The following is a 22,936-nucleotide window of genomic DNA, read 5'->3' as shown; positions in this document are numbered from 1 at the left end:
ATGGGATTGACTCCTTAATTTCTCTTTCTTTAGTCTCATTGTTAGTCTATAGAAATGCCACTTACTTCTGGGCATTGATTTATGCCCTTAATGTGGGAGCTGCCAAGTATATCAATTAATAACCAAAGTAAAGACTTTCTTAGATATTAATACACTAATAGTAGGAGACTTTAACATGGCACTTTCTGCAAATGACAGATATTCTAAGCAGAACATCACGAAAAACAGGACTTTTTTGGTGGGGGGGCACCTGGGTGGCTCAGTGGTTGGGCATCTGCCTTTGGGTCAGATCATGGTCCTGGGATCCTGGGATCGAGTCCCCATCGGGCTCCCTGTGAGGAGCCTGCTTCTCCCTCTGCCTATGTTTCTGCCCCTCTCTCTGTGTCTCTCATGAATAAAGAAATAAAATCTTAAAAAAATAATTAGAAAAAAAAAGAAACAAGGACTTTTTAAAGTATACACTGGACCAAATGGATTTCACAGATATATATAGAACTTTGCATCTGAATGCAACTGAATACACATTCTTCTCAAGTGCACATGGAACTTTCTCCAGAATAGACCACATACTGGGTCACAAATCAGGTCTCTGATACCAAAAGATTGGGATTGTACCCTGCATATTTTCAGACCACAGTGCTTTGAAACTAGAACTCAATCACAAGAAGAAATTTGGAAGAAACTCAAACACGTGGAGGTTAAAGAGCATCCTACTAAAAGATGAATGGGTCAACCAGGAAATTAGAGAAGAATTAAAAAGATTCATGGAAACTAATGAAAATGAAGATACAACTGTTCAAAATCTTTGGGATACAGCAAAAACAGTCCTAAGAGGGAAATACATTGCAATACAAGGATCCCTCAAAAAATTGGAAAAAACTCCATCTAATCTCGCACCCAAAGGAATTAGAGAAAGAACAGCAAATAAAACCTACACCACGCAGAAAAAGAGAGATAATAAAGATTCCAGTAGAACTCAATAAAATAGAGACCAGGAGAACTATAGAACAGATTAACAAAACCAGGAGTTTATTCTTTGAAAGAATTAATAAGATAAACCATTAGCCAGCCTTATTAAAAAAAGAGAAAAGACTCAAGTTGATAAAATCATGAAAGAGGAGAGATCACAACCAATACTAAGGAAATACAAACGATTTTAAAAATGTATTATTAGCAGCTATATGCCAATAAATTAGGCAATCTAGAAGGAATGGATGCATTTCTGGGAAACCACAAATTACCAAAACTGGAACAGGAAGAAATAGAAAACCTGAACAGGCCAATAACCAGGGAGGAAATTGAAGCAGTCATCAAAAGCCTCCCAAGACACATAAGTATAGGGCCAGATGGTTTCCCAGGGGAATTCTATCAAACATCTAAAGAAGAAATAATATCTATTCTACTAAAGCCTTTCCAAAGGATAGAAAGGGACAGAATACTTCCAAACTCACTTTATGAGGCCAGCATCACCTTAATTCCAAAACCAGACAAAGACCCCACCAAAAAGAATTATTGACCAGTATCCCTGATGAATACAGATGTAAAAATACTCAACAAGATACTAGCCAATAGGATCTAACAGTACATTAAGAAGATTATTCACCATGACCAAGTGGGATTTATCCCTGGGATGCAAGATTGGTTCAACACTGGTAAAATCATCAACATGATAAATCACATCAACAAGAGAAAAAACAACCATATGATCCTCTCAATAGATGGAGGGAAAGCATTTGACAAAATACAGCATCCATTCCTGATCAAAACTCTTCAGAATGTAAGGATAGAGGAATATTCCTCAATATCTTAAAAGCCATCTACGAAAAGCCCACAGCAAATAACATTCTCAATGGGGAAATACTGAGAGCCTTTCTCCTTAGATCAGGAACACAACAGGGATGTCCCCTCTCACCACTGCTATTCAACATAGTACTAGAAGTCCTAGCCTCAGCAATCAGACAACAAAAAAATAAGGCATTCATATTGGCAAAGAGTAAGTCAAATTCTCCCTCTTTGCAGATAACATGATACTGTAAGTAGGAAACCCAAAAGACTCCACCCCAAGATTGCTAAAACTCATATTCTAGTTAGTTTACCACTTCACCTGTAAATAAAGGTTTTCATTGTTAATTTTTCAAGTCTTTTATTATGGGATAATATATGTCTTCCATTTTCCATATTATAGAAGATATATTTTATGTAACACACTAAAATACTTGATGTGAAAAAAAATAAAAAAAATAAAATACTTGATGTGGAGTAATAAATCTACCCACCAACTTAAGAAACACATTATCAATACTAAGCTTCCTTTGTGTTCCTCTTTAATCTTACTTCCCCTTTTACATTCCAAGGGGTACTTGCTTTCCTGAATATATTTTATTATCTTGCTATTAAATCTATCACATTCGTTTTTCTAAGTAGTACTTTATTAATTTTGTTCAACTTTGAACTTACTTTAAAAGGTTTGCCCTTGGCAGCCCTGGTGGCTCACTGGTTTAGCACTGCCTTTGGCCCAGGGAGTGATCCTGGAGACCCGGGATCAAGTCCCACGTCCGGCTCCCTGCATGGAGCCTGCTTCTCCCTCTGCCTGTGTCTCTGCCCCGCCCCCCCCATCTCATGAATAAAACAAATCTTTAAAAAAAATAAAAATAAAAGTTTTGCCTTTAGGGCACGTAGGTGGCTCAGTTGGTTAAGAGTATGCCTTTTCGTTGGGTTGTGATCCTGAGGTCCTGGGATTGAGCCCTGCATCAAGTTCTCTGCTCAAGGAGGAGCCTTCTCCCTCTCCCTCTGTTTGCTGCTCTGCCTGCTTGTGCTCTCTCTTTGTTTGTCACATAGATAAATAAAATCTTAAAAAAGTTTTGCCCTCAAACCATCACATTATTTCTTTCTTTCTTTCTTTCTTTCTTTCTTTCTTTCTTTCTTTCTTTCTTTCTTCTTTCTTTCTTTCTTTCTCTCTCTCTCTCTCCTCTCTCTCTCTCTTTCTTTCTCCCTCTCCCTCTCCCTCTCCCTCTCCTCTTTCTCCCTCTCTTTCTCTCTCTCTCTTTTTTTCTTTTTAAAGGTTTTATTTATTTATTCATGAGAGAGACAGGCAGAGGGAGAAGCAGGCTCCATGCAGGAAGCCCATTGTGGGACTCAATTCCGGGACCCTGGGATCATGCCCTGAGCCATAGGCAGACGCTCAACCGCTGAGCCACCTAGGCATCAAAGTGCTTAAAGGCATATACTTTTTATTTTTATTTTTAAAAAATATTTTATTTATTTATTTATGAGAGACACACAGAGAGAGGCAGAGACACAGGTGGAGGGAGAAGCAGGCTCCACGCAGGGAGCCCGACGCGGGACTTGATCCTGGGCCTCCAGGGTCATGCCCTGGGCCGAAGGTGGCTCTAAACAGCTGGGACACCCGGGGTACCCTAAAGTCACGCACTTTAAATAATGCGGTTCTTTTTTTTTTTTTTTTTTAAAGATTTTATTTATTTATTCATGAGAGACACACAGAGAGAGAGAGGCAGAGACACAGGCAGAAAGAGGGAGAAGCAGGCTTCATGCAGGAAGCCTGATGAATGGACTGAAGATGGCGCTAAACCACTGAGCCACCTGGGCTGCCCAATAATGCAGTTCTTAATTGTCAGTTATTCCTAGATAAAGCTGGAAAAAATAAAGTTTTCGCCAACCTTATGGACAGAAAATGTTATCATTTCTGTTTTTCATTTTTATGAAAGAATTTAAGAGTTGGGATATTATATGTATTGATTTAGGGATATGAATTCTCCCCCAGTGTTTTTTTAAAAATCATTTATCTGTCTCACAAATATTGAATGTTTCTCTGTGACAAGTATTGTACCCCACTTGAAGATGAAAGAAGCTCTCTCTGTTCTTATGTTACAGTCTATAAGGGGAAATTCAGAGGCACCTGGCTGGCTCAGTTGGTAGAACATGCAACTGTTGATCTCAGGGTCGTGGGATTAAGCCTTATGTTGAGCATAGAGCTCAATTAAAAAAATGTAAGGGGAGATTCATCAATAGACTATATACTGCATTTTGTGTTAATAAATGTTATATAAGAGATTTATTTAAAAGATATAAAGATGGCAGAGGGAAGCAGTGATCAAACTGGGTGGAGGAGTGATCAAACTGGGTGTTCAGGGAAGGATTACATTTGAACTTGCACAGTTCCTTGCAGAGAGGATTGCATTTGAACTGGGTCTTGGTCTTGAATGATGTTCACTGAGTAGAAAAGAGAGGAAAGGAGAATCCAGGCAGAGGGAACAGAGTAAAGGCATGGTTAGGTATGATATAGCATAGGGAGTCTAGTGGAACTACAGATAGATGTGCTAGAACACAAAGGGCTGGGGGAAATAATTAAGGAGACAGGGGCTAGATCTGTAGGGTCTTATTTATGTATTGTAAATGTGTTGAGGAGGCCTGAGCTGTTCCATGCTTGATCGAGTAACACGCAGCATAGAGAACATTAATGCTCAGGTGAGGCAAAACAGATACTTTCTTCTTTCTTAGTGATAGGAGACATCTATTTACTTCAAAGGGGAAAAAAATTAAATGCTGTAAAGATTTATTTTAATAATTAAAGAATATCCTGTTTCTCTTTATCCTAGCGGAGTTAGTTACAAAACTTTATGAAGCAGCTGTGAAGAAAGTTCCCAATAGTGAGGAATATCATTCTCACCTCTTCATGGCTTATGCCAGAGTAGGCGAATACAAGAAAATGCAACAGGTAACTTGATTCCAAACTTCCTGGGCTGTGGGATTTGTTATTAGATGTAAAAGCCTCTTTAAATGTGACTTAATTTTAGGAATGTGTGTGTGTGCATGTGTGTGTTTGCATATATGTGTAGAACTGAATCTATGTATTTATATGTGGAGATTAGGAAGATACTCTGTGTGTGTGTGTGTGTGTGTGTGTGTCTGTGTTTAAAAGATTTTATTTATTTATTCATGAGGAACAGAGAGGCAGAGACACAGGCAGAGGGAGAAGCAGGCTCCATGCAGCTAGTTGGACGTGGGACTTGATCCCGGGTCTCTAGGATCACACCCTGGGCCGAAGGCGGCGCCAAACCGTTGAGCCACCCAGGCTGCCCCTCTGTGTGTGTTTTAAAGATGAACTATTATTCAAGTTCTTTAAGAGTTTTATTTGGGGAAATCTGATTGTTCTTTTGTGGCCTGATGGTATGTTTTATTTGGTTCTGGTAAGTTGGCTTCAAATTGTCCCAATGCCTAAGATTGCTGTTATATTCGCAGAAATCCCAGAATAAAAAATGAATAGACTATAGAAATATTAATTTTAAAGTTTATATCTTAATTTTTAAATTTAACTCTTTGTAGCCTGCTGAGATTTAAATCCATCTGGGAAAACTCCCCACTGTTTGGATATTTGTCTTTTCCTCCAGAGGCAGCTTATTTGCCATTTAGCACATTTTAGATATTCCCTGTATTCATGTGAAGGAGCCTCATTTGGACACATTTGGACTAGTGGGTGGGTAAAGTCAACATCCCAGAGAGATGAAACTGGTAAGCCCATAAAGGGTTATGATGTCACACTAGTATTTTTTTAAAAAATAGCTTTGTATGGGGATCCCTGGGTGGTGCAGCGGTTTGGCGCCTGCCTTTGGCCCAGGGCGCGATCCTGGAGACCCGGGATCGAATCCCACATCGGGCTCCCGGTGCATGGAGCCTGCTTCTCCCTCTGTCTGTGTCTCTGCCTCTCTCTCTCTCTCTCTGTAACTATCATAAAAAAAAAAAAAAAAAAAAAATTAAAATAGCTTTGTGTGTAGGTATAATTTCTTCTAAAAGCAAAGCTTTCTTACTTGGGTTTTTATTTTGTTTTATTCTTTACTTGAAATATCAGATTATAACAATAGATAAATTAGGGATGTTGGAAAATACTATATTAATATAAATCCTTTCTCCTTAAAATTAGTCCTTATATTTGCTTATGCAAGTTTTTAAGTTGGAAGAATTTTTTTTGCCCAAATACAATTCTTTTTTTTTTTTTTTTTTTTTTTTTAATTTTTTTTTTTTTAATTTATGATAGTCACAGAGAGAGAGAGAGAGAGAGAGGCAGAGACACAGGCAGAGGGAGAAGCAGGCTCCATGCACCGGGAGCCCGACGTGGGATTCGATCCCGGGTCTCCAGGATCACGCCCTGGGCCAAAGGCAGGCGCCAAACCGCTGCGCCACCCAGGGATCCCCCAAATACAATTCTTTGAAGAAGTTTTACTTACTATTGGAATATATTCTCAGGAAAAATATTCAGAGATTATAATTTTTCTTTTAGTGTGAAATGGATATATATTTCTAATTGGCAACACTAACGTGTATATGCAAATCTTTAATATTTTTACATCTAGAAATACATTTTAAATAAAGTATATTAAATGTCCATTAATACAGATATAGTAAAAAAAAAAAATACAGATATAGTTAAAGGAATTATGATTCTTATATATGGTAGAGTAAAATGCAACACCCCATCCTGTCAATTAGTCCTATGTGTCTTTGTCTTTTTCTACCAGTACATAAAGGATCTATTTCTAAGGGTATGTACCAAAATGTTACCAGGATATAGGCTTGTGGATACTTTTCTTTCTCTTAATTTCTTTTTTTTTTTAAGTGTTAATTTTATTATTCCACTGTGTGTGTGTATGTATAAAGATTATTTATTTATTTTGAGAATGAGCAAGAGAGAACATGAGCAAGGGAAGAGGGAGAAGCGAACTCCCTGCTGAGCAGGGAGCCGATGTAGGGCTCGATCTGGGGACTCTAAGACTGTGACCTGAGCCAAAAGCAGATGCTTAACTGACTGAGCCACCCAGGTTCTTACCACAGATTTTTTTTTTTAAGATTTTTAAATTTACTTATTCACGAGAGTCACACAGAGAGAGGCAGAGGGAGAAGCAGGCTCCTTGTGGGGAGCCCAATGCAGGACTTGATCCCAGGACCCTGAGATCATGACCTGAACCAAAGGCAGATGCTCAACCACTGAGCCACCCAAGTGTCGTCCTGTTTTCTTTCTTTATAGTACAGCTAAAATATTCTTCCTAGAAGAGTGTAGATGGGTATATATCTCTCCCTTACTCTGTATAACAGACTCGTTTTTGAGTGCTTCACAAGAGTATCTCGGTTACCTTTCAGCCCTTTTCCCCTGCCAGTCCTCTTAATCCTTATCCTTATTTTTAGCCAAATGTCTTATTTGTTCTTTTTTTTGTTTTGTTTTAAGATTTTATTTATTTACATGAGAGACACACGGAGAGAGAGAGAGAGAGGGAGGCAGAGACACAGGCAGAGGGAGAAGCAGGCTCCATGCAGGGAGCCTGATGTGGGACTCGATCCCAGGACTCCAGGATCACAGCCTGGGCTGAAGGCAGACGCTAAACCATTGAGCCACCCAGGGATCCCTGTCTTATTTGTTCTTGTCAGCATGTCTCTTTTTCTTTAATATTTTTGTTCAGTTTATTTTGCTTCTACCTAGAATTGATTCACTCACTTAGCCACTCATTTCAGATGTTTGTATTTGTGTATATGTATTCCTTAGCCCCATCTTTGCCTGTAGACAATCTCTTTCACCTTCAAGGTTCACCTGGAAAGACTGTTACTTTGAAGAAGGCTTTATTTATTGATAAAGTTCCCTATCTCTACTTTCCCTTAAAGAAAAAGGAATGAATAAACTTAATCTTCACTTTTTTTGGAAACAAAAAAGCATCGTGTTTTTGTATAGGACATTTATTTTTTTGCCAAGTATAATTTAGTTGTTTGAATATTTGTCTTATCTCTTTCCCTAGCTTTTAAGTGCATTTGGAACTAGGACTCAATCTTTGTATCATCAGCAGGAATAGAAAGGTCTATTCCACTTAATAGAGGCTCTGTGTAATTTTTCAAGTGGGTTAAAAATAGGCAAAAGATTAATAAACATAAAATAAAAACTAAAATAGTAACTGTGACAATTAGTTGAGTTCTTACAAAATAATTTTCTTACAAATAATTTGTTCAATTACTAGTTGGCTAATTACAGGTTCTCAGTTATGCATGAATAGATCTACTTTTTCTTCTTGCCATGTCTCTGCTTTTAAGTATTTCATATTATACATTTCAGAAAGAAAGGGTTCAGTTCTAGTTAATGATATCTTGAAAGAACCTGATTATTTTCCTAAAATAAGAATTAATTATTTTTTGAGTAATGTCAGAGTAAACTTTTCTAATTTTACGTTTAAATATACTATCTGAATTTTTTTTGTTTTACTATAACTGGTTAATGCAGTGTCTTTTAGTAAAATTTATTGGTATACATTCATGAGCCACATTTTTTGTTTGTTGATAGTCCGTCAGAACCATATTGGGTTGCTATATTTTTCAAAAATACTGTGCTTTAATTTGAAGAAGTCTGATTCAAAAGGTGAAATATTCCTGATGTAAAATTCACCTTTGTGATTACCTATATTGCTATCTGCTAGAGAATATCCATCAAGTTATTAGGCACTTATAGTAACTGGGATGTGTAGACGTGTTGCTGTTCTCCTAGAAAACTTCTTGCCACATATCTAGATTATTAATTGCCCTCTGTATGATGTTTTCTAAATTAAGTATTTATGGCTCTCTATCTTTCAGGCTGGCATGGCTCTATATAAGATTGTCCCCAAAAACCCTTACTACTTTTGGTCTGTGATGAGCTTAATTATGCAAGTGAGTATGGCATTCAGAATGGGTTTGAAATTTGTTCTTATTTTTGTATATAGTTATTGCCCTTGTCTTTTGAACACATTGTGTAATATTTTGCAGCATGTATCAAAGGGAGTATACATATTGCCAGTTGACTTTTTGAGTTGGGGAGTTTTGGTATTTATTCCTTATGACTTGGTATTTTGGTTTATCTGTGTAGCACAGAATGTATTTCCCTTGAATCTTAAATCCACTACTGAGTTATTTGATCAAGTATGAGCCTCAAAATATTTGATATTTTGACTTGAAGTTTGTCTTTAAGACAGTATTATTTATTAGTGAACACAGTACTGAACTGGATGGCCTTGTTTTATCAATTCTGGTTTTTGAACCTCAGTTTGCTCTTTTGCAGAATTGAGATACTTATTTCTCAGAGCTACTATAAGGACCAAAAGGAGATAGTGTGTAAGAGAAGATGGGGAAGAAAGAGTTAAAATGTAGCAGTTAAGGACAGAGAAGCTTAGGGTTCAGACAGATCTGCATTCATATACTGGTTTCAGCACATCTTAGTGGGTTGTTGGGGAATCTCTTAGTTTATCTGTGAAACAAGCATAGTAGCTTGAGCTACTGAGCTCTGAGCAGAATCTTAGGCAATGTTAAAATTATTAATATGCACTGATTTTAATTATCAATCTAAGATAATCTTAGTTATTGAAATTCGCTAATACTAAACTATATTAATAGAAGTTATTGATGTTTTACCTCTAATATGTGAACATCTCAAAAAAGACATCTGAAAGACTTTTCTCTTCAAACACCTGATGATACCCTTTACATATAATAAGCAGTATAGGCATACCCCCCTCTTAACTTTCTAGAAAAATGTCTGAATAACCTATTTAAAAGTTAGGTCATATTATTGAAATCCAGTTTGTCAAAAATAATATGGGCTAATGAATCTTTAACAAATCTCTTCTAAAGCAGACCACTCTGTAACGTATCTTCTTGGCAAGTTCAAATTAGGTCTGATATTTGACATAGGAAGTAGACTGGAATTCTGTGCTGGGATCACATTAATAGTCTGCCTGGTAATAATATAAATAGTGCGAACAGAAGAGAAATTAGAGTGAAACGTTTATTTTTTCTCCTATAGTCTATATCGGCACAGGATGAAAACCTCTCAAAAACGATGTTTCTTCCCCTTGCTGAAAGAATGGTAGAAAAAATGGTGAAGGAGGACAAGATAGAAGCTGAAGCTGAAGTGAGTAATGGAAGTCCTATAAAAGCCCTACTTTTGTATCACATGAGTTTGATATTGCTACAATATTATGCTACAGTATTATAAACTTCTGTCTTATTCCAGTTAGAGAGCTGGGTCCTCACTCTCTTGCCTTTTGTATAGATACAAAGCTTTGGAACAACTCAGCTGAGGTATAATGAACATTCTTACTGCTGATTGCATCTCATTTCCATTAGATACTTTTTAAATTAAGTTAAAATAAATTAAAAATTTTAAGGTAGTCTCCACTCAGCATGGAGTCCAACTCAGGGCTTGAATTCATGACCCTAATATCAAGTTGTGAGCTGGGGCACCTGGGTGGCTTAGTGGTTGAGCATCTGCCTTTGGCTCAGGACGTGATCTGGGGGTTCAGGGATCTAGTTGTACATCAGGCTGTCTGCAGGGAGCCTGCTTCTCCCTCTTCCTATATCTCTGCCTCTTTCTGTGTCTCTCATGAATAAATACCTAAGATCTTAAAAAGAAAAAAAAGATCTGAGCTGATAGCAAGAGTTGGACACTTAACTGACTGAGCCACCCAGATGCCCCTAGATAACTTTTTTAAAAACATGCAAATGACTATTATTATTGACAAGTTTCAATTATTCCATTTATTTGTTTTTTCTGTAAGGTTGAACTTTATTATATGATCCTGGAACGTTTGGGAAAGTACCAGGAAGCCTTGGATGTTATCAGAGGAAAATTAGGCGGTAATTTTTAAAGTTTTCTTAAAGTTTTTTTTTTCTTATTTAAACATGGAAAATATTTATTGTGGAAAATTTCTTATACAGAAACATAAAGATATAAAGACAAAAAAAATCCACTTGTGATAATTTTATGTTCTTCCAGATTTTCCTGTATGTTGTACTTTGACTTTTTCTTTTTTAAAAAATTTAAATTTGATTTAAATTTATGTTAATTATGTTAAAATTATGTTAATTAACATATAGTGTATTATTAGTTTTAGAGGTAGAGGTCAGTGATCCATCAGTCTTCTATAACACTCCATTTTCATTACATCACTTGCCCTCCTCAATGCCCATCACCCACTTACCCCATCCTCCCCCGACCTTCTACCGCTCTAGCCACTCTGTTTCCTATGATGAAGAATGTTTTGATTTGTCTCCCTCTCTGATTGTCTTGTTTTATTTTTTCCTTTCTTCCTGTATGATCCTCTGTTTCTTAAATTCCACATGAGTGAGATCATATGATAAATGGGTTTCTCTGATTGACTTATTTTGCTTAGCATAATACTCTCTAGTTCCATCCATGTTGTTGCAAATTGCAAGATTTCTTTGTTGTTGTTGGCTGAATAGTATTACATTGTATATATACACACCCACATCATCTTTATTCACTCATCTGTGTTGATGGACATCTAGGCTCTTTCCACAGTTTGGCTATTGTAGACATTGTTGCTATAAACATTGGGGTGCAGGTGCCCCTTTGGATCACTACATTTGTATCTTTGGGGTAAACACCTAGTAGTGCAATTGTTGGGTCATAGGGTAGCTCTGTTTTCAACTTTCTGAGGAACCTCTGTACTGTCTTCCAGAGTGGCTGCACCAGCTTGAATTCTCACCAACAGTGTAAGAGGGTTCCCCTTTCTCTGCATCCTTGGCAATATCTGTCATTTCCTGACTTGTTAATTTTAGCCATGCTGACCAGTGTGAGGTGGTATCTCATTGTGGTTTTGATTTGTATTTCCTTGATGCCAAATGATATTAAGCCTTTTTTCATGTATCTGTTGGCCATTTGTATGTGTTCTTTGGAGAAATGTTTGTTCATTTCTTCTGCCTGTTTTGATTGGATTATTTGTTATTCAGGTGTGAGTTTGATAAGTTCTTTGTAGATTTTAGAGACTAGTCTTTTATCTGATAAGGCATTTACAAGTATCTTCTCCCATTGGTTTTGGTAACTGTTTCCTTTGCTGTACAAGAGTTTTTTTTATCTTGAGGAAGTCCCAGTAGTACATTTTTGCCTTTGTTTCCCTTGCCTTTGGAGGCATGTCTCTGCTGCTGCCGAGGTTATAGAGGTTGCTGCCTGTATTCTCCTCTAGAATTCCTAGGTATCTTTTGGTTTTTGGTACAATTGTAAGTTTCTCTTTCTTCTGTCTCATTGTTTAGTATATAGAAATGCAACTGATGGGACACGTGGGTGACTCAGCGGTTGAGTGTCTGTCTTTGGCTCACGCCATGATCCCAGGATCCTGGGATCGCGTCCCACATTGGGCTCCCTGTAGGGAGCCTGCTTCTCCCTCTGCCTATGTCTCTGCCTCTCTCTCTGTCTCTCATGAATAAATACAGAAAATCTTAAAAAAAAAAAAAACAAAAAGAAAAGAAAAGAAAAGAAATGCAACTGATTTCCATGCATTAATTTTACATCTTTCCGTGTACATTCACTTTTTAAAAGTATTTTAAAATTGAAAATAATTCATGAATTTAGAAAATTCAGGAGGTGTGAAGGAAAGATTATACCCCAGATCTCCAAGCTTTTGTTCTCTAGGTTCTTCATCAGTAATTTGTTCTGTGTATCCTTCCCCTCGCCTTTCTTCCCAGTTTTTTCAAACCATGAATGAGAACATACTGCACCTAGTGCATAGAGTAATCTTATTTATTCGGCATGTTTCTATTAGAAAACATTAAAAAATTAATTACAATTACTTTTCTTGAAGATTTTTATTTATTTATTTATTTATTTATTTAATTTTAAGATTTTATTTATTTATTCATAGAGACAGAGAGAGAGGCAGAGACACAGGCAGAGGGAGAAGCAGGCATCACACAGAGAGCCTGATATGGGACTCGATCCAGGGTCTCCAGGATCACACCCTGGGCTGCAGGCGGTGCCAAACTGCTGCGCCACTGGGGCAGCCCCTCTTGAAGATTTTTAAATGTTATTTGTCTGTAGTCAGGATGTGTACCCTGGGTACAAAAATTTTTTTGTTTCCCTGCTTGTCCTATGAAGTCATTTGAGTTTGTGACTTTTGCTCTGTATCCTCTTATACCTATACATTTTTTTTTAACTTAACAGTGTCTTAGATATATCCTCATTACCTTACACTTTAATGACTGTCCAATATTTCATAGTATAAATGCAGACAATTTACTTAACCAGCTCTTGACGGATATTGAAGTTATTTGCAGAGAACACCTTTGTTACAAACCAGATTGCCTTCTAAGAGGCTGCAATGTGTATTCCCACCTGCTGTATTTGCTATCAGTGTGTGAGAGGGCCTGCTTCTTTGTATACTTAACTTGTATCACTAAACTGTTATTTCAAACTTTTGGTAAAGATTTAATTTATTTATGAGAGAGTGAGAAAGACAGCATGCACGCAACAAGTACGAGCTAGGGGAGGAGCAGAGGGAGAGGGACAGGCATACTCCAGGTTGAGCATGGAGCCAATGTGGGGCTTGAGCTCATGATCCTGAGACCCAGACCTAAGGCAAAACCAGAGGTCAGATGCTTAACTTACTGAGCCACCCAGGCACATTAAACTTTTTTTTTTTTTTTTTTTTTAATTACTTTTGGGCAGCCCCAAAATTTCTTTTGGCTCAGCATTTTAGCACCGCCTTCGGCCCAGGGCATGATCCTAGAGACCTGGGATCGAGTCCCACGTCGGGCTCCCTGCATGGAGCCTGCTTTTCCCTCTGCCTGTGTCTCTTCATCTCTCTCTCTCTCTGTCTCTCATGAATAAATAAATAAAATCTTAAAAAAAAAATTACTTTCAAGTAAGCTCTACACCCAACGTGGGGCTCTAACTCACAACCCTGAGATCAGGAGTCACATGCTCTACTGACTGAGCCAGCCAGGCACCCCTTTTTTAAACTTTTTAATGTTTTTCAATCTGAGAGATTGAACATATCTTACAATTTTTATTTAATTTGGAGGGAGGATAATTTTTTTGTTTAAAAGCCATTGATATTTTCTTTAAGCTGCTTTTCCTTATCCTTTTCCCATCCTAAAACTGTGTTAATCATCTTAATGATTTGCAAAAGCACTTTATAGGTTAAAGAGTTAGGTCTTTTCCATCGTAGTGAAAAGACTTCTTCCCTTTTTATTGGAAAACTTATTCGTAGGAACTTCATAGATCTAACCATTCCCCTTTTAAGACGTTTATGACAAAGATTTAGGTTCCTAAACATTTACCCATTTTTGATGATTTCAATAGGAAAAAGTTCTGCAAATGCAGTGTTGTTTTGACAAACCTGGTTTTTAATTGTGCCGTTATAGTCTTTGGGGGAATCTATTGTAGATGAGTAGCTTTAGATCTCTCAATAGGAACAGTCATTAAAAAACTTTATTTCATATAGGTGTGTATATCCTTTATTTGATTGTGGTCATAAAACTAACTGTTAACAACTTTATATAAGACATAGGAGTTTTTGTTGTTTTTTTTAAAGATTTATTTATTTGAGAGAGAAAGTGAAAATGAGTGGAGGGGAGGGGAGGGGCAGAAGGAGAGGGAGAAGCAGACTCCCTACTGAGCCAGAAGCTGGACTCTGGCTGATTTCAGGACTCCGAGATTATGACCTGAGCTACCAGGCATCCCCTCCTTTTTAAAAAAGAGATAATATTTATTTATTTGAGAGAGATGATTATTATTTTAATGTTACTTATTCTTTAACTTCAGCCTCCTTGTATATAGTATGTTAGCCTTTTTTTTTTTTTTAAGTTTTGGGTTTTGTTTTTTTTTTAAGTTTTATTTATTTATGATAGTCTCACACACACACACACAGAGGCAGAGACACAGGCAGAGGGAGAAGCAGGCTCCATGCACTGGGAGCCCGACGTGGGATTCGATCCGGGGTCTCCAGGATCGCGTCCCAGGGCCAAAGGCAGGCGCCAAACCGCTGCGCCACCCAGGGATCCCAGTTTTGGGGTTTTTTTTGAAGATTTTATTTATTCATGAGAGACCGAGAGAGAGAGGCAGAGACATAGGCAGAGGGAGAAGCAAGCTCCATGAAGGGAGCCCGATGTGGGACTTGATCCCGGAACTCCAGCAGCACGCCCTGCGCCTAAAGCAGGTGCTAAACCACTGAGCCACCCAGGGATCCCCAGCCTTTCTGTTTTTACCCAGCTGGATTATAGTTCTAGGATAGTTAAAATGAAGATTATTTGTAGGAAATTCATAATGTAATTGTTGGTATCCTTAATCAGCTAAGCTCTTCTAAAAGGTTGGGGCAAATCTAATTTGGTCAGAAATAATAGTCTTAGTTTTTCTGTTCCCAGCTCTTGTGAAGGTGTTTGATTCATCTCTGTTCATTTTTGTATTCCTCCTCACATTACACCTTGCTTGTCCCGTTCCAGTCCAAGCTTTTTCCATGTTTTGGAGCTGTATGTATAGATGGGAAGTCTGTCTATGGACCAGTACTAGTCCCTAGGTGCTTTTGGGGTTTTATAAGTGTATCCCATGTACTAGATCCTTGACTCAATACATTCTGGATCATTGTAGTTTATAGAAAAAATGATTATAAAAGTTTATTTTTTTATTTTATTTTTTTTAATTTTTATTTATTTATGATAGTCACGCACACAGAGAGAGAGAGAGAGAGAGAGGCAGAGACACAGGCAGAGGGAGAAGCAGGCTCCATGCACCAGGAGCCCGACGTGGGATTCGATCCCAGGTCTCCAGGATCGCGCCCTGGGCCAAAGGCAGGCGCTAAACCACTGCGCCACCCAGGGATCCCGATTATAAAAGTTTAATAGCAGAAATGTACTTTTTTCTTTTCAGCAAAATAATCTTTATTAAAATAATAGTTTGTATTTAGTAGTGGTCGCATTTTCTAAGAGAGGCAATAAAAAAGTGTGACATTTTCCTTCTTGTGTTTGGACTTTATTCTGGTTTCTGAGAAGAAATGACCAGCTTACCAATTTTTATAACTTTTAATTGTAGAGAAGTTGACAAGTGAGATTCAGAGTCGGGAAAATAAATGCATGGCTATGTACAAGAAGTTGAGCAGGTGGCCAGAGTGCAATGCCCTTTCCAGGCGCCTCTTATTGAAAAAGTAAGTAGATGCTTCTCTTTGGAGTATGAGACTGAAGTGGGGCTCTCAGATGTCACTACTGAAATTTTTTTTCTTGGTCTATTGTCTTTTATATTGCCTGGACATAAAATTTCTTAGTAGTGTGTCCTAGGTATTTTAGAAAGTTTTTAATGGCCCTTCATCTTTCAGTAAAGAGTTATAATGGGACTTAAGGCCACCACGGTGCTAAGTCTTAGGTCTTCAGAATGAATGCCAAAAATCATTAATTTGTTAAATACAGTGCTGGTCTAAAGGAGACACCGCCTCTCTCCACCCTATTTTGGGGAAGTGCTAATGTGGAGTTTTCTGTTAAGAATATTAGTTTTCTGGACCTGGTGATTCCACTGAAGGGAATAATTGTTTCCTAAAAGTTTTATACTTTGAAAATGCCTCTGGAGTTGCCCTTTTGGGGCAGCAGAGGAAATGCAGAGGAAGGGGTGGGCTTCTCTTAGTAAAGACTAAAATGTAACCTAGAAAATAAGTGGAGTATCATGGTTCCTAGGGCAGGCTTGTCACAACTTGGGTTTAATCCTGTGTGCACCATTCAATCTGATTTTAGCTCAGATGACTGGCAGTTCTATCTGACTTATTTCGATTCTGTCTTTCGGCTGATTGAAGAGGCCTGGACTCCTCCTGCTGAAGGTGAACAGTAAGTCGACTCCTTTCCTGAATTACACTGGCACTTTTTAGCACAGTGTAGCAAAAGGATTTCATTGTAAGCCTAATTGAATTCTCTTTTTCGGTCTCAATAGTGTAGCCCTTTCAAAGAAAGATTTTTCATTTTTTTTAAATTGTAAAATAATTTTAAAATAATATATATAATATATTAAAAAACAAAATAATTCTAAAATAATTTTTAGGGTATCCGTGGGTGGTTCATCGATTTAGTACCTGCCTTTGGCCCAGGGCATGATCCTGGAGTCCCGGGATTGAGTCCTGTGTCGTGCTCCCGGCATGGAGCCTGCTTCTCTCTCTGCCGCTCTCTTTATGTCTATCATGAATAAATAAATAAAATCTTTAAAAAATAATAATAATAATTTTTTAAAAATGAAAAATCTTATGTGTTTATTGAAGAAATCTTAAACCAGTGCAGAAATGTGTGGTGTAGAAAGTGTTCCTAATTATCCTACCATCCTGGAAATAACATTTTCCTCCCTTTTTCCACTTTTATTGAGATATAATTGACTCAGAGATAATACTTTTTTTTTTTCTTTTTTTAAAGTAAGCTCTATGCCCAACGTGGGGCTTGAACTCATGACCCTGAACCCAAGGTCGAGTTGCATGCTTTGCCAGATGAGTCAGCCAAGTGCCCCCAGAGAGAATGGCAATTTAGAATCTTTTCTTCCAGCTTTATTTCTGTCCATATACTAACATTTATTCTCATTATTTAACATAAAAATGCAGTCCAATTAGACATAATGGTTTGCAACTTGCTATTTTCTTCCTTTAAATATATCTTGGGCATCTTTCAATTTATGATACATATAGATTTGTTTCATTCTTTTTAGTGACCTCTTAAGAGAATTCCAGCTTAAAGATGTACTATAATTCATTTAACTTGCTCCCCATTGATGGACTCATGGACACTTGGATTGTTGCTGGTTTCCTTTTTTTGTTGTTTTCTTTTTTTGCTATTCCAGATGAAAACACAAACATAGATGGGATCTTCTGAAAAAGTAAGCAGGAGTTAAGATGGTAATGAGCTGATGCTTACTTTGCAATATTAACTGAGTCATCTAATTTTTCTCAGCCTTCATTCTTCAAGCAATAAAGTAAAATTTACTTAGATCTTTTAGACAGTATTTTTTTCTTTAAAAAAAAAGATTTATTTATGTATTTATTTGAGAGAAAGAGAGAGAGAGAGAGAGAGCTTGCACTTGTGAGCACAGGGAGGACCAGAGGGAGAGGGAGAGAAGCAGACTCCCCACTGACCACAGAGCCAGATGTGGGGCTCAATCCCTGGACCCAGAGATCATGACCTGAGCGAAAATCAGGAGTTGGTTGTTTAACCAACTGAGCCACCTAGGTGCCCCAGAATATGGTAAGTTCTTAACCCTGGTATAAACAGAATATAGACAGTATTTTATATATATAAGGTCATATGCATTCTTTTTTTAAGAAAGAGGTAGAGGTAATTAGTCACTGTGCAGTAATCAAAGGCCAAAATTAGGAATAATCCTGTGTCATGTGACTTGTCGGAATATGCTTCTGGTTCTCTTTTACTCCCATATTTCTAATTATCAAAGTGCTTTTTATTTTTAAAATTTTTTTCTTGAAATCAGTTTAGCTTCACCTCTAAGTTTTAGGATGGACAATAGAGGTACAAAGATACCTTTTTTCATGTGTTTATACCTAGCTCTTTAGAAGGAGAAGTGCATTATTCTGCAGAAGAAGCTGTGAAGTTTATAGAAGATCGGATAACAGAAGAATCTAAAAGTTCCCGCCATCTCCGAGGACCACATCTTGCTAAACTGGAACTGATTAGACGTTTAAGACGTCAAGGTTTTAATGATGAGTATAAACTAGGTAAGAACCCTTAATATTATTTGGGAAACCATGAGAAGATACAGATAGGCCCCCCATATCCAAGCACAGTATTCATTCTCTGAGGTCTATGATGATGAAGTCATGTTTGGGAAACAAACATTTTCATAACCTGAAAATATCTACTTATGAATGGATTACTGATACCATTAGCCCTCAATCCTATCTTCAACTCAACTTAACATTAGTATCTCTCCCTGTTCCACCAGAGTCTTTATCAGGCATTCTTTTTTGACCCAACATTAATGTCAGAATCAATTTCAAAGTGAAATAGCCAGTTTTGTCAAAATTTCAAGATTTCATGAAGCAGATGAAAGATTTCTTGAAAATCTGCTTCAAGCACTTACAAAACCATTGATGAAAGAGTATCTGGTGGAGTTAGAGGAATTAACAGTTAAAGGAAAATTTGTAAGGACAGTGACAAGATGGGAGAAAAACAGGATTTGGGTTGAAAATCTCTGCTGCTTAAATCCAGTTCAATTTGAGAGCATTTCCTTTTTCATTATTTTAGTTTTTGTTTTTAATTTGAGGAAAAATAAGAGGTGTGCTGGTAGCCTCTGCATATCCAGGTTTAAATTTTCCATAGTAGTAATCTTGCTGGGGGTTATTGGCTTGTGACTCTTGCCATTTATTTTCTCTTCTTTTGGTGAGCCTGTTAAACATTCCCTTTCATTTCGTTAACATTTAATACTTGTTAAAGTAAATAGTTTAGGAACTGTGGAAAGAAGCATGTTTGTTTAATGTTTGTGTATAAATTTCAGTCTTTACTTAAACTCTAATGAAAACTTTTTAGGTATTTAAACTTTTTTTTTTTAAGGGTATTTAAACTTTAATGAAAAGTGTTACATTTCCTAAGTGTAATAACAAGTAAACTGAGTTTGTAAGATTCAGCTCCTTTTTACAGTATTTGTTTAAACGGACAAGCCATCCTCCAACCGTCAGTGTCATTCTCATTCAAGCAAAATTTTAATTTAATTGAAATAAAGGTTTTTCAAATCAGACCTCTTAAATTAGAAATTGCTTAATTCATGAATTAATTTAGTGATATCTTTTTTGCTCTCCCTTAGGTGATCCAGAAGAATTAATGTTCCAATATTTTAAAAAGTTTGGGGATAAACCTTGTTGTTTCACAGACCTCAAGGTGTTTGTTGACCTCTTGCCTGCTACACAATGTACAAAAGTAAGTATAGTTTAGAATTCTGTTCGGTGCCTGTATTTACTGTAACTAGGTTAAAGTGTGTGTGTGAGTGGTGAACATGAGATGCCCAGGTAACTGCTGTAGCAAGCCAAGGATTCCAGGTGCTAGCAGATTAAGACATGATTTCTTGTTAAGTTAAGCCACAAGGAGAATAAGCCTCTGATAGTTAGATTCTTTCTTGTTTTATGGTGAGGTGTGGGGTGGTTTTTTTTGTTTTTTGTTTTTGTTTTTTTTGAATTTTAGATTCACCTGTAGCTGTAAGAGAAATAATACAGAGACCTCTGTATACCCTATTCCCATTTTGCCCCATTTGTAACCTCTTGCATAACTATATTGTAATATCATAATTAGGAAATTGATATTGATACAATTCACTGACCTTATCCACATTTCATCAGTTTTACATCTGCGTGTGTACATATGGTACATTATGTGTGTATTTAATGCAGTTATGCAGTGCATGTGGATTCAGTGACCCCCACCAGCGTCATGATACAGAACAGTTCCACTACCAGGATCCTATGTGCTACCCCTTTGTACTGGCAGCCATCTCCCTGTACCTCCCTCTTTCTCTCTGTCTGTGTCCCCTGGCAATCACTAATATGGCTTCTATTTCTGTAATTTTGTCATTTTAAGAATGTTATGTAATAGAATCATATTATGTATAACTTTCTGAGATTAACTTTTTTTCTCCCTCAGCATAATTCCCTGGAGATTCATCCATGTTACATGTTTCAGTAGTTCATTTTTTTTAAGATTTTATTTATTTATGTATGAGAGAGAGAGAGAGAGAGGCAGAGACACAGAGGGAGAAGCAGGCTCCATGCAGGGAGTCTGACATGGGACTCGATACTGGGTCTCCAGGATCCCACCCTGGGCTGAAGGCAGCATTAAACCACTGAGCCCCCCGGGCTGCTCTCAGTAGTTCATTCTTGAGTATTGCTGAGTAGTATTCTGTGGTATTGATGTGCCACCATTTCTTTAACCTTTTGAAGGACATCCAGTTTCCTGTTTTTGGCTGTTAGAAATAGAACTGCTGTGGACATTTGAGTGCAGGTTTTTTTGTGTGAACTTAAATTGTCACTTCTCTGAAAAAAATGGCCAGTGGTGCATTTTGGTTTGGTAGCTGCATGTTAGGGTTTTCTTTCTTTTTTTTTTTTTTTAATAATACAGTAATTATTTTATTTATTTATTTGTTTGTTTAGATTTATTTATTTATTTATTTATTTATTTATTTATTTATTTATGATAGTCACAGAGAGAGAGAGAGAGAGGCAGAGACATAGGCAGAGGGAGAAGCAGGCTCCATGCACCGGGAGCCTGATGTGGGATTCGATCCCGGGTCTCCAGGATCGTGCCCTGGGCCAAAGGCAGGCACCAAACCGCTGCGCCACCCACAGATCCCAGGGTTTTTTGTTGTGGTTTTTTTTAAGAAATGTCTAAACTTTTTCACAGTGGCCATCCCATTTTAAATTCCTATTACCAGTGAATGAGTGATCTAGTTTCTCCACATCCTCATCAGCATTTAGTGTTGGCACTATTTTTTTATTTTAACCATTCTGGTTGGTGCATAGTGATATTTTATAGTGTGTGTGTGTGTTTTTTTTTAAGATTCTATTTATTTATTCATGAGACAGACAGACACACACACACACAGAGGCAGAGACATAGGCAAAGGGAGAAGCAGGCTCCATGCAGGGAGCCCGATGTGGGACTTGATCCCGGGGCCCCAGGATCATGCCCCGAGCTGAAGGCAGACACCCAACTGGTGAGCCACCCAGGTGTCTTTAATAGTGGTTTTTTTTTTTTTTAATTTTTTTTTTAATTTTTATTTATTTATGATAGTCACAGAGAGAGAGAGAGAGGCAGAGACACAGGCAGAGGGAGAAGCAGGCTCCATGCACCGGGAGCCTGACGTGGGATTCGATCCCGGGTCTCCAGGATTGCGCCCTGGGCCAAAGGCAGGCGCTAAACCACTGCGCCACCCAGGGATCCCTTTAATAGTGGTTTTAATGTGCATTTACCTAATGGTTAATTATGTTGAACATCTTCTCATGTGCTTCATTTGCCAGCTTTATATTCTCAGTGAAATGTGTGTCTCCGTCTTTCCTCACTTTCTAGTTGTTTTTTTTTTTTTTTTTTACTATTGAGTTTTGAGAGTTTAGATATTCTAGACACAACTCTTTTGTCCGAAATGTGGTTTCATATATTTTCTCCAAGTTTGTACTTGTCTTTTCATCCTTTAATAGGATCCTTTGCAGAGCAAAGTTTTAATTTTGATGAATTTATTTTGGAATAATTTTAGATTTCAGAAAAGTCATGAAGATAGCACTTCAGTGTATTTGGGGTAGGATAGAGTACCATATAAAGAAACATTGGCAAGTATAATGAAAGTCTATGACTTTGATCAGCTTTACTCATAAATACCTATGTAATTAGTGAAGGTTGCAACGAAGCCTTTCTATCGCAGAGTTGTCATCACCTGTTATTCCAGAATGCCTTAGTGGAGGTGACTAGAGTATTTGTTTGGTCGTCATATCTTCAGTCCAGCAAGCTCAATAGTTGGCAGTCTTGAGATGATGTGTCTAGGGCAGATGGAGCAGTGCATTCTCAAACTGATAAGTAGCCAGTGGTATCTATTGTTTTTTTTTTTTTTAGCGATTTTATTTATTTATTCAGGAGAGACACAGAGGCAGAGACATAGGCAGAGGGAGAAGCAGGCTTCCCACAGGGAGCCTGATGCGGGACTCAATCCCAGGACCTCAGGACTATGACCTGAGCTCAAGGCAGATGCCCAATCACTGAGCCACCTAGGCCTCCCTCTGTTGGGTTCTGAAATGACTGACACTTTGGTTTAGTAAAGCTATTCTTGGAGTGCTGTGCTCACAGCGCTCAGGCCAAGCTTTAGAATTTTCTGAATTAATTGTAACATATCCAGAAAGGGGGTTTTGGGTTGTAGGAGGACTTGAAAGCATAAGAGGGAGAAATAGTTGAGTGGAAGAGAAGTTTGACTTGGTGAGGACAGAGTCCTTCCTTTCTTAAAATGAAAAGCCCTTGTACAAAAGGGATTGAGAATTGGCATGGTAAGAAGTTGTTACAGGGAATTTAGAATTTGGCCAGTGAAAAAAAATCTTTCTCATAGTCAGATTTCTCTAAAAATAGATTGTGTGAGTTTCATGTTACTAGAGAGATTTAAGCAGAATCTAGAACCACATGG

At 37.6% G+C, this 22,936-nt stretch overlaps 1 protein-coding gene across 1 annotated transcript in view; it reads left to right on the top strand.

Moving 5' to 3' along the window:
- Positions 1 to 22,936, top strand: part of NAA25 (N-alpha-acetyltransferase 25, NatB auxiliary subunit) — a 78,582-nt gene that overhangs the window by 18,033 nt on the left and 37,613 nt on the right. Inside the window, exons 4-11 of the mRNA XM_025474003.3 lie at positions 4,617 to 4,735; positions 8,623 to 8,697; positions 9,827 to 9,934; positions 10,581 to 10,659; positions 15,848 to 15,959; positions 16,537 to 16,626; positions 18,334 to 18,503; positions 19,589 to 19,701. Of these exons, the coding sequence (XP_025329788.1) occupies positions 4,617 to 4,735; positions 8,623 to 8,697; positions 9,827 to 9,934; positions 10,581 to 10,659; positions 15,848 to 15,959; positions 16,537 to 16,626; positions 18,334 to 18,503; positions 19,589 to 19,701 (866 nt within the window). The remainder of the gene's footprint in view (positions 1 to 4,616; positions 4,736 to 8,622; positions 8,698 to 9,826; positions 9,935 to 10,580; positions 10,660 to 15,847; positions 15,960 to 16,536; positions 16,627 to 18,333; positions 18,504 to 19,588; positions 19,702 to 22,936) is intronic.

This window comes from Canis lupus, chromosome 26 (assembly GCF_003254725.2).
Source record: "Canis lupus dingo isolate Sandy chromosome 26, ASM325472v2, whole genome shotgun sequence".
Lineage (NCBI taxonomy): Eukaryota > Metazoa > Chordata > Mammalia > Carnivora > Canidae > Canis > Canis lupus.
Note: the sequence above shows the minus strand (reverse complement) of the source record. Positions and strands in the feature narration are given on the sequence as shown.